This window comes from Chiloscyllium plagiosum, chromosome 27, assembly GCF_004010195.1.
Source record: "Chiloscyllium plagiosum isolate BGI_BamShark_2017 chromosome 27, ASM401019v2, whole genome shotgun sequence".
In the NCBI taxonomy this organism is placed as follows: domain Eukaryota; kingdom Metazoa; phylum Chordata; class Chondrichthyes; order Orectolobiformes; family Hemiscylliidae; genus Chiloscyllium; species Chiloscyllium plagiosum.
The window spans coordinates 26,069,788-26,082,495 of NC_057736.1; the positions used below are offsets into that span (position 1 = coordinate 26,069,788).

Sequence of the window (12,708 nt, forward strand, 5' to 3'; positions counted from 1 at the left end):
CACTGTCACTAGTATCCTTACATACAGACGAAGAAGGTCACCACTTTGACTGGGACAACACATCCATTCTAGAACAAGCCAAAGAGACACACATGAGAATTACTTGAAGCAATGCATTTCAACTGGAACTCCATTAATAAACTCATTGATTTGGACTCTATCTACCATTGTCTGAGAAAAAGAACCGAAAATGACATCACCCACCCAAAGAAATCTAAACACATAAATAGAAAGCAGAACATACACAAGTGCTTCACTGGAGGCTCACCAACGATGTTACTACCTAGTATGGTGACGAAACATCTGAAAACAAACCTTCCAGCTCAGCGAGCAAACATACATCGAGAACCTCAACCTGAGCTACAAATCTTTTCAAAAATCACTAACAATATTATATTTATCGTATTTGTGAATAATGATTTCAGTACAAGATTATTTCAAGTCGGAGGATTAATTGTATACCTCCACTTGTTGAATGGGATTTTTTAGGCAGAGTGGGTAGGCGTGTGAATTTATGCCACTGATTAATAAATCAGTTTATGGGCACCATCCTATCATTGGGCTGTTTTTCACTGTGGGATAAAGATATAATATATGTCTCTAATCCCATTTTGTCATTGTTGCATGTGGGAACCAAATAACATAGCAAAGATGAATATTTACTTCCTTGCTTTTTCTCAGTTATTGACTAAATTTGAATTTTTTTTATCTTGACCTGCCCATTTTTGTTAGATTGATCTAGCTTTTTTAGAGACACTTCTACAACAAGGTGCTAACATAAATTTCAAGGATGTGAATGGATGCACTGTTCTGCACGAGGTAAAGTATATTTAATCTTGTGTATTTATTAGTGCATTGTATTTTGGAATACCTAATTTTAAAACTGACCTGAGGCTATTCCTTGAGTAATAACTAACAGAATAGTTTAACCAAAATATCATTTAATAAATCTGACAACACAGCTGCATGAAATCCAGACTTCAGTTGAAAACTTTTAAACTATTTTTTATTTCACCTCTATTTTTGTAAAGGAGTCATGGAAATGTATTAAATCATTGATCCTTTCATTCTATGGATTATATTTTTGTTTTTTCATGTTCCTTAGCACATTGTTGAAATTTCCTTTCAGTCTTAGCTTTGCCTTCATTTTCTGTCTTATTTCTTAAGTGCATTTTCCCTCTTGCACAGAGTTCATCTACCACCTTGATTGATGTTACTGACATTCTTCAACCGAGTCAATGACATTTTCTTTTTCTTTGTTGTTCAGTTTAGTCATAAAATCTGTTCTACTCAATAGCTAATCTGTTTGTTTGGTTCCAATAATGCAGCCAGCTCATTTTCTACAACAGATTCTCTATTTTCCTTCACATCTCCTTGGGAATTTCTCAGAGTTCTACACTTACCATCCTTTTAATCTTTCATTTCACGCTTTCCTTTAGGAACATGAGATGAACATCTTGCAAGCTGATAATCTTCAATTCTACATTGTTAGTGTGCCATTTTAATCTCCACATTATCAAGTTGTAGCTTAGTTATTTCTTTCTGAAATTTAACATGACTAAGACCAAGGTCATCTTAATTGTTTCTTACCAAAAGCTATTGACTCTAATAATTGACAACATCCCTATTATAACTACACAATCAGATTGAATTCAATGGTGCACAACCTTAGTGCCTCAAATGTCTCATAATTTCATAATTTCTCTGACACTCCCCTACATCCTTATCTCACTTGTACCATCCTGAAACTTACATCCATTCCTTGTCACTTCTGCAGTCTTAACATTCATCTAAGTTGAAGTATTTATAATCTCCAAATTGTGATGTCTTGAGTCCCATTCTCCTATTCCATAATTCGTAACACAACTAATGAATATGAATAATCTCTTTAATAGATTGCACAAGATAAGCAAAATCTACCTGTCATTATATATATTGTTATTTTGCAGGCTGCTGGTAATCTTGTCAAACTTTTCATAACTAAATTAATAAACCTTGGGTTTATACATGAATAAGTAAAAAACAAATTGATAATTGACATTGAGCCTTAACGTGCCGTATTTATTTAATTGGTGTAGGTGGCTCGAAACTGGCACGTGGATATTGCAATATTTCTTGTGGAGCAAGGCGCTGATGTGAACCAGACTGATGTTTTTGGAAGAACTGCCCTACATGTGGCAGCTGCTGCAAACAATGTGGAAATGATCAAGTTTCTTATCCAGGAAAAAGGTATCAAGAGATATGGATTTATTTGAAAATAATATTTTAATGAAAACATTCAATGTCTACAAATACATATATTTTGCACTTTAGTAACAACATTTCCTTGCAATGTTTTTGTTTGTTGAAAATCATCTGGCACAAATACTTCATAAAAAGTTATTAGATTGTTAATATTTTACAAAGTTAAATAAATAATTATTAAAACATAAATTCAGCTTCCAAATGGGTATTTTAAAGGGAGATGGTGGCATAGTGATAAGGCTACTAGACTACTAATTAAGCAGCTCAAGCCAGTGTTCTGAATACATGGTTCAAATTCCTCCATGGCCACTGATGGAATTTGAACTCTGTTGACAAATCTGAAAACTAAAATAAACTCAGTGATGGTGACCATGTCAACTCTCATTGATTGTTATGAAACCATCTGGTTCACTAATGTCTTTCAGGGATGGTAAACTGTCATCCTTACCTGATTTGACCTGCATGTAAAAATAGACACACAGCAATGTGGATGATTCTTAACTGCACTCTGAAATGGCCTCATATGGTACTCAGTTCAGCGGAAATTAAAGAAAGGCAACAAATGCAGTCCGTGTCAGTGACATCCGTGAATGAATAAATTGTTTAAAAACTCTAATAAATTTGCAGAATGTTACAAAAAGAATGTCTTATATCAATTCTTCAGACATGCTTTGTAACTATAGTTTATATTATATTTTGGTGTTAATTCATTTGAGCCAGAATGAAAGTAACATTTTGTGTTCTCCAGTATGTCACTAAAATGTTCACTGAATCGCTGTTAGGACTGTTGCTCATCCTAAATAATATGCTAATAGACTGTCAGTCTGGTTAGAGAAAAGTTTTGGCACAGTTCTGACGGCTGGCATGCAGTGCAAAGATCATTATGGGCAGGGAAATGGTAATCAACATAGTTTCAAAGCTTCTTATACTTCATTGTGTGTTTTAATAACCATACTATTGAAGTTCATGAGCAAGAATTGACATTTATCTAACTTTGATTTCCCTTGTAATGTTTTATAATAAAGTCACCAATCTCTTCATAAAGAAATGTCTGTTGTGGAAATAACATGTGCAATATCTTACGGCCTGATTTTCATTGAAGATGGATGCATAAGCTGTACCATAGAACTTGGTGATTCTTGGAATGTGCAGTTCTGAAGGATAGTGAGCAGCATGCTACTTTGGCTTCAGTGTTACTGTGCTACTGAGTGGCTAGCACTGTGGGAGAGTTATAGTTATTGCAAAAATATTGGAATTGGGTGTAAGTCAGGAATTGCCCTCTGTCTTTGTTTTACTGAAAATGGTGCTATTTAACTCAATACAGGGCGGCATGGTGGCTCAGTGGAGGAGCGGCATGGTGGCTCAGATAGGGGCAGCATGGTGGCTCAGTGGTTAGCACTGCTGCCTCACAGCACCACAGACCCGGGTTCGATTCCCGCCTCGGGTGACTGTGTGTATGGAGTTTGCACATTCTCCCCGTATCTACGTGGGATTCCTGCGGGTGCTCCGGTTTCCTCCCACAATCCAAAGATATGCAGGTCAGGTGAATTGGCCATGCTAAATAGCCCATAGTGATAGGTGTATTAGTCAGGGGTAAATTTAGGGTAGGGGAACAGGTCTACATGGGTTACTCTTTGGAGGGTCGGTGTGGACATGTTGGGCCAAAGGGATTTCCATACTGTAGGGAATCTAATGTAATCTAATCAGAAATGCTGATGGATGTTCATAAGATCTGGTGGGTGGCACAGTGGGACAGTGGTTAACACTGCTGCCTCACAGCGCTGGAGACCCGGGTTCAATTCTTGCTTCAGGCAACTGACTGTGTGGAGTTTGCACATTCTCCCCGTGTCTGTATGGGTTTCCTCCGAGTGCTCCGGTTTCCTCCCACAGTCTAAAGTGTGCAGGTTCGGTGAATTGGCCATGCTAAATTGCCCGTAGTGTTAGGTGAAGGGGTAAATGTAGGGGAATGGGTCTGGGTGGGTTGCGCTTCAGCGGGTCGGTGTGGACTTGTTGGGCTGAAGGGCCTGTTTCCACACTGTAAGTAATCTAATCTAATAATAGCCTTTATAAAATACATATAGTTACTTTTGTCAGTCAAAAAATTAATAATTGAAATGTAATAATTAAATTTTTTTCCAGCAAATGTAGATCAAGTTTCAGACGGAGATATGCTGACACCAATGCACTGTGCAGCAAAACATGATGCTTTAGAAGCTGTTGTATGCTTATATGAACACCATGCAAGTATTCACAGAAAGGATGCCAGAAAGAGAACACCACTTTTCCTTGCTGCAGCAAATGGTCAGTGAATAATGATGAATTGTGTTTTTATTTGTATTTTTGTTTCTTCATTGTTGAACACTGAAATTGAATGTTTGAAGAAATAAGAGGATGAGTAGATTCAGTCTGTAGGAGCATATTCACCTATTCACTAAAATCTATTCAACTCACTGCACAATCTCAATATTCCTGTTGCCCTAAATCTATAGAACTATTGATCTTTGTGTTGCTTGTACTCAGTAACTGAATGTTCACATTTATCTGGAGAAGAAGATTCCAAAGATTTACAATATTTTGAGTGAAGACATTTTTCACCTCCTAAATGCACAACTGCTGATTCTGACTATGACTCCTGATTCGAGACCTTGAAATAAGGGGAAACATCTTCCCAATACATACCCTTCTAAGTCCTTAAGAATTGATGTTCCAATGTGATCACTTCTCATACTTCTAAACTCTGAAATATATAGGAGAAAGTGAGGACAGCAGATGCTGGAGATCAGAGTCAAGAGTGTGGTGCTCGAAAAGCCAAAAGCCCTTCATCAGGAATTGGGCTTTTGCCTGAAATGTTGATTCTCATGCTCCTTGGATGCTGCCTGACCTGCTATGCATTTCTAGCACCACACTCTTGACTCTGAAATATATAGGCTTAGTATATTCAGTCTCTTCTCAAGTTAATGCCATCGTCGCAGAAATCAGTCAAGTCTACCTTTATTACATACCCTTTAAGGCAGGTGTGCAGGTATTTCTGGGATAACATGCATTTCGGCAGCGCTATAACATCACTGAAGAATTAGGGAATGGTATTTTGGAGAATGCTTACCTTTGTTGGCAATAGCATGATTCCAGCAGGGATCAGTTTGTGCGCTTTGTTCTGCGCATGCACTGATGTGCGCGGTGAAATCGCTGCTCCATTCTCCATATGCGCTGGTTTTATTGCCATTTCTGTGCATGCGTATTGTCAGCACTGAAGTCTCTGTGCAGTTCTGCGCATGCGCGATATCACTCAGTCTTTGTGCCGTTCTGTGCATGTACTGATTTCAGCTGCCAACAGAGCAGCATTCTGTGAATGATACTGTACAGAGAACAGCTTTCTTACATTTTTTTAAATGTACTGTGTGAAATTTATTATAGTTTTGTTAATAAATATTATTTCAACTTCCATGCAGACTGTGCTATTCTTTGTGTGAAACTTTTCGGTGATTATTGAGCGATCATGAGTGATTTTGTTTGCTGGTCTGTCACTAACCCTACTTTTCCCATTAGAATCCATTATTTATATTAAGCAAGGTTCCGCTGGAATGCAACTACAGCATTATAGGAGAACTACCTGTATCATTCTTTAGGTTAGAAGACCAAAACTGTCCACTATGTTCCAAGATGTGGTTCAAAAGCTTATATAATTGCAGCAGGACTTCTTTACTGTTGTACTTCAAATTCCTTTTAAAAGCTAATGAGTCCTGTCTGTGTATGGGTCAGACTTGCTTTTGGCAGAAGATGACCATCATTTCTACCTTCTACAGACGGTCAGGTATCAACTTACACTGAACGTTGACCAGGGAAGAAAAGCCCATGCAATAACAGCTACTAACAACTGGAAGAAGGCTGAAAAAGTCTTTTTTATCTGTTTGATTTTTGCTTTGATGTCTGCAGCCCAGTTTCATGACAAAGTTCAGTGTTTTCTGGAGCTTCATTAATTCTGGCAAAGCGGAAGGTAGCCCCACCATTGCAGTTGAAAACAACCAATGACCAGCTAAGTCTTTGGCCACTTATGATACTGCATAATTCATGGAGCCATTGCAGTCAAAAACAACCTATGACCAGCTAAGCCTTTGGCCACTTATGATACTGCATAACTCATGGAGCCAAATTAAGTTCTGTTTTAGAAATTCATTGATAGTCACCTCAAACAACACAATTTGGAACTGATGAGAGAGTAAGCTGTACTACATTTGGTATTGTGTAATGTGACAGCATTAATTAATGACCTCAAAGTAAAGGCATCTTTAGGAAGCAGCAATCATACAACGATTGAACTTTGCATTGAGTTTGATAGGGTAATGAGTGAGTAAGGAACTGGTATTTTTAATATAAATAAGGACATCTGTATAGGAATGAAAGCTGAGTTAACTGAATTGAATTTGAATATTAAGTTCGGAGATAGATCATTAGAGAAGCAGCAGCAGTCACTAAAAAATAATTTCCAAATACTCAAAGTTAGTGCATTCCTTGTAGAAAGAAAACTTCCAAGGAGAACACCCACCATCTGTGGTTAACTAAAAAAGTTAAGGAGAGCAACAGATGTAAGGAAAAACCTGCAGTTGCACAAAGGTGACTGACATATCAGATGACTGGTCAGGATACAAAGAATGGCAGAGAATGACAAAAAAATGAAATCAGGACTAATAAATTACAGCATGAGAAATAACTAGCTAGAAATGTAAAATCAGATAGCAAAAGTAAATAAAATGAATGTTGGTCCTCTAGAGTGTGAGGATGGGGAGTTAAAAGTAGATAATAAAGAAATGGCAAATGTAATGTTGATTATGTCTTCCCGATAGAGGTTAAAAAATTCCAGTAATACCTATAATTTTGGAGTTTTAAGGAAGTGAAGAACATGGTGAAATTATAATCACTAGCGAAGTGGTACTGAGCAAACATCTGGAGCTGTGGGTTGATAACGATTCTGAATCCTACTGGACCTCATCCTAGGGTCGTAAACAAGGTGGTAATGATGTATTAGTTATATTGTTGTGAGTTCTCCAAAATTTATTAGACTCTGGAAAGATTCTATTAGATTAGAAAATAGCAAATCTGACCCCTCTATTCAAGAAGGAACGGAGGCAGAAAAATGGAAATTGGAGGCCAGTTTTGCTTGACACTTTTTGTGAGAAGATGTGAAAATTGATTATTAAGGGGGTTATAATTGGCACTAGGGAAAACTCAACAGAATTGGTATAAGTCAGCAGGGTTTTATGAAAGAGAAATTGTGTTTTACTAACATATTGGAATTCTTTGAAGGAGTAGCATGGACCATGGATAAAGGTGCACCTTTGATATATTGGAGTCAGATGTCCAAATGGCATTTGACAGGGTTGTGCATAAAAAGTTTAGTTCAACATAGGAGCTCATGGTGTTGGAGATAACATACTAACGTGGGTAGAAGATTTGCTAACAGACAGAAAACAGAGCATATGTATAGGTGGATCTTTTCCAGGAACTTGTCATAAGAGAAGTGGCAGGATATGATGAGCGGGATCCTGTAAGCACCTGTTCTGGGCTCTCAACGTTTTACAATTGCATCAATGACTTAGAAGAGGGGATTAAGGCATGATGACTAAATATACAGATAAGAAGCAAAATATGTTGTGAAGATGACATAACAATGATGTAGTAGGCTGAGAGTGGGCAAAAATCTAGCAGATGGAGTAATATGAGAAAATGCGAAGTTGTTTACTTTGGTAGGACAGATTTTTTAAAAAGTATTATTTAAATGGAAGAGGACCCCAGAATTCTGAGGTGCACAGGGATCTTAGTGTTCTAATGCATGAGTCACAGAAAGTTAGTATGCAATACTTACAAGTGGTTAAAAAAACAAATAGAATGTTATCCTTTATTATTAAAAGAAATTGAACTGAAAAGTAAGTATGTTACACTTCAGTTATACAGGGCATTATGGACAACACATCTCAAATACTGTACAGTTTGGTTTCCTTATGTATGGAAAGATGTATATACTTTGGAGGTGTTTCAGAGGAGATTTACTAAACTGGTACCTGAAATGAATAGGTTACCTTATGAGCATAGATTGAACTTTTTTTTCACTAGAGTTTTGAAGAGTGAGGGGTGGTTTGATTGAATTTTAAGGTTATGAAATATCTTGAGAAGGTGTGCATGGAAGTGACATTTACTGATGTGGGTGAGTCCAGAACTAGAATACTTAACACTATTCAGAGGTTGTCCTTTTAGGACAGAGGCGAGGGGAATTTTTTTTCTCACATCATTGTACCATTTTGAAACTCTATGTCAGAAGTCATGGAGGCATTGTCATTTATTATTTTAAAAGTGGAGGTAGATATATTTTTGTTCGGTAAGGGAACTGAAGATTATTGCATGGAAATGTGGAATATGGAACAGAAACAAAAGAGCCATAATCTTATTGAAAGGCATGAAGGGTTGAATGATTTAATTCTGGCCTTAATTCCTATGTTCATGCATTCATTTTTGGGGTAAGGGTGTTGCATTGGATCTGATGTTCCTCTGACAAGTTCCTGATCAGATCAAGATATTTGTATTTCTTTGTTGGTTGATGACATCTAGAGCATTTAGACCTATTCTTGCTAGTTTATTGATTTGTGTGACAACTGCTTCTGCGACTGTACCCAAACTCCATGGCACAACCTTAATAGTGAGCCATTGTAGAGAGTCACACTATGGTGAGAAATCAGGCCAGAATTTTATTAGGTAGTTTATAAACCTAACAAACCATTGCACTTTCATTTTAGTTGGTTGCTGCATCTCTGTTATATCTCTCCTTTTGCCAGGATCCAGACAGAATATTTGTGTTATCAGTACATAACCTATGAACTTGATTTCAGACGTTTTCAATTGCATCTTTTCTTCTTTGTTCCATTCTTTTTTCTCATCACAATTTTTCTCCCGATGTTCTGTGATGGATGTCTTTCCTGCTTTCACTTGGTTATCATTATCTGCCAGCTCGTCAAGGAATGGTTTCTTGGCTTTCACATTTTTCTATCCCATTTCAGGACTGCCTAGGTCAGTGGGGTCACTGGTTCCTTTATCTTGTCTTTCAGGCTGGAGTTGAGAACAGCTAAAATGCTTCTCAACAGGTGCTGAGTCTCACATTTCTATTGCTTTGAGATGATATATACCAGGAAGACAGCTATGGAAGCATTTTTGCAATTTTCTGGGATTTGTTCAGCAGCCAATGGCTTGGTAGCCTGTAAAACAGTACAAATCTTTTCTGGTCTGTTTAGGGTAACCTGTGCAAGTTTTAGACTTGCTTTTGAGATTAGTGGATTTTGCACAACATTTACCATCTGAATCTGTAGATTTTCATTTTCTTCATTACATTCAGCTCTCGGCTCCATTTATCTTTTTGGAATGAATATTGCTTCAATATATATCTTCAACTTTACCTTTAAGGGCTTCATTTTCAGGTCACCATTTGAGTTGCTTTGCAAACGGCTGCATTTCATGTATACCTGATCTCCTTCTGCAGTCACAATTCTAACAGTCAAAAACTTTTTTTTAATAGATATTTTTATTGAAAATTTAACATATTTTTACAAACTTACAAAATAATACTCACAAATACAAACATTAATATACAATTAAATATTAAATAAATAATAACCAAAACCTAACAGACAAAAAAAAGAGAAAAAAAGGAGAAAACAAAACTCAGCTACCTACTAATCTAACCTATAACTAACCAGAGCATATAATAAAATATCTTACATTACTCAAGAGAAAAAAAAGATAACATAATAATTAAATAGTGAAGTACATGCTTGGAACGAATTAACATCAAGTCATAATAAAACCCGTATTCATGCGAGATTCCTCTCCCCAAGAACCCCCGGACCAGCCAGAACCGCTACCACATGAAAGCCCTTGACAAAATGGCCGAAGTAATTGTATCTATATATTTCAGGAATGGATGCCATATTTTATAGAATAATTCAGTTTTATGGTGCACCATATTTGTAAGGAAGTCAAGGGGAATACATTCCACGACTAACCTATACCAATTCGAAAGTCCTGGAGGGCCCTCAGCTACCCAGTTTACTAAGATATTTTTCCTTGCACAAAAGGAGAGAATGGAAAATAATTTCCTCCTGTGCACATCCAGGGAAGACAAGCTCGAAAAGCCCAGGAGAAGAGATACTGGATCTACTCTAATTTCCGCTTCCAGGATTTCTGTCAAAGCATTTGCTACTCTGACCTAGTATTTGCGGATCTTATGACATGTCCATAAGCAGTATGTGAGAGTGCCCACCTCTATTTTACATTTGGGACACATTGGAGATGCTCCTGCCCTAAATTTTGCCAATCGTTCCAGTGCTATATGAGTCCTATGGAGTATCTTTAACTGAATGGCTTGGGTTCTATTACAGATGGAGATTTTTCTGGAATTTTCTCAGATGTCATCCCACATTTCTGTGGATATTTCCAACCCCAATTCCTGATCCCATGTTCTAAGCAATTGTCCCATGTCTTCTGAAACTTCATTATGTAATAAATGATAGAGAGTGCTGACCGAGGGCAAACCCATTGGCCACAACACTCTTCATTCCCTATCTGATTTATAAAGGCTATCTAATAATGTAGTCTTCTTCAGTATGTAATCTCGAATTTGGAAGTATCGAAAGAGGTCTCCATTAGGTAGTCCAAATCTCTGGTGCAGCTGTTCAAAAGACATCATGACCCCCTCATCAAACAGATCCCCTAAACAGGAAATACCCCTGGACCTCCAGGATTTAAATGTGGCATCTGTGAGCCCTGGTTGAAAACCCCATGCCCCACTTTCGGAGCACAAGGGGAGGTTTTATGTGAATTACCCTCATTTTGCCGCATTATCTTCCAGGCTTTAATTGTGTTTAATACTATAGGGTTTTTACAATGGTCCATAATGACTTGCATCTCATCTAAAAATAAGTGGTTCATAAGAGGACCCTTTGCTTGAGAAGCCTCGATGTCCAGCCAGATTGATTGGGGTCAGACGAGACCCAATCGGCTATGTAGCTTAATAGAGAACTCAGCTGATACTTCTTAAAGTCTGGAAGATCCAGCCCTCTCTTTGCTTGTGAAAGCTGTAGCTTCTTTAACTTAATGAGGGGCCGACTTTGATTCCAGATGAAAGAACCAAGCCAACTATATAATTTGCGCAATGCCGACCTCGGCAGCATCACCGAAGCATTCTCATAGGGTATAAGAGATGGGGCAAGACATTCATTTTAATTAAAGCTATTCTACCTAACCAAGAAATTGGAAGATCCCCCCAGCGTTGAAGGTCCTGCCTTATCCTTCCCAGTAGATGCACAAAATTGACCTTGTACAGCTGACCAAATATTGGGGTGATAAAAATACTGAAGTATAAAAAACCCTCCAGAGACCACCGAAACGGAAAATGAGATCTCTCCAATAAGTGGGACATACTAGCGAGACCACCCATCGGCATGGCCTCTGATTTTGAGAAATTAATTTTGTAACCTGAGAATGCACTAAATAAATTAATATCTTGGATCAGGTGGGGCACAAACATCAAAGGATTACTAAGAAAAAGGAGAACATCATCTGCATAAAGGGTAATTTTATGTTTACCCGTGTCAAACCTCGGGGCCGTTATATTAGAATCAGCCCGTATAGCTTCCGCTAGTGGCTCAATTATTAGCATAAATAGTAACCGTGACAGAGGACATCCCTGACGGCAGCCCCTACCCACACTGAAGCTATCTGAGCCTAAACCATTGGTGATCACGACTGCTTTGGGGTCATTATACAATGTTGAGACCCACTTAGCAAATACCTTTCCAACGCCAAACCTTTCCAGTGTATAGAATAGCTATGACCATTCAACCCTGTCAAATGCCTTCTCCGCGTCCAACGAGACTACTATTCCCGTTATTCTTTCCTGATGACAGACTTGAATCACATTCAAAACCCTTCTAATATTATTAGATGATCTACGGCCCTTGATAAACCCCGTCTGGTTCTCTTTTATGATATATGGCAATACCCTCTCCAGCCTCATTGCTAACGTTTTAGAAAGAATTTTAAAATCTACATTTAGCAAAGTCATTGGTCTGTATGATGCGCAATCTTCTGGGTCCTTTCCTTTTTTGAGAATGAGAGAAATATTCGCTTCTCTCACCGAAGGCGGGAGGCAGCCCTGACTATATGAGTAGTTGTACATGTCCATAAGTGGACCAACTAGTACTCCTGTAAACTCTTTGTAGAATTCAACCTGAAATCCATCTGGACCAGGTGCGTTACCGCTCTTAAACTGCCTGATTGCATCAAGTACTTCCTGGGTTGTTAGGGGAGCATTCAGGATCGACACCTGTTCCGGGGTTAAGTCTGGAAAGGCCAGGCTTTTAAAAAAGGACTCCATCTTCTTGGCTCTATCTTCACAATCCTGCGGTTTATACAAATCAGAGT

General features: G+C 38.0%; 1 protein-coding gene across 1 annotated transcript in view; it reads left to right on the forward strand.

The window, feature by feature from the left end:
• LOC122563384 (ankyrin-3) overlaps positions 1 to 12,708 on the forward strand; it is a 46,037-nt gene that overhangs the window by 6,215 nt on the left and 27,114 nt on the right. The window contains exons 4-6 of the mRNA XM_043717125.1: positions 733 to 819; positions 2,079 to 2,229; positions 4,384 to 4,545. Of these exons, the coding sequence (XP_043573060.1) occupies positions 733 to 819; positions 2,079 to 2,229; positions 4,384 to 4,545 (400 nt within the window). The remainder of the gene's footprint in view (positions 1 to 732; positions 820 to 2,078; positions 2,230 to 4,383; positions 4,546 to 12,708) is intronic.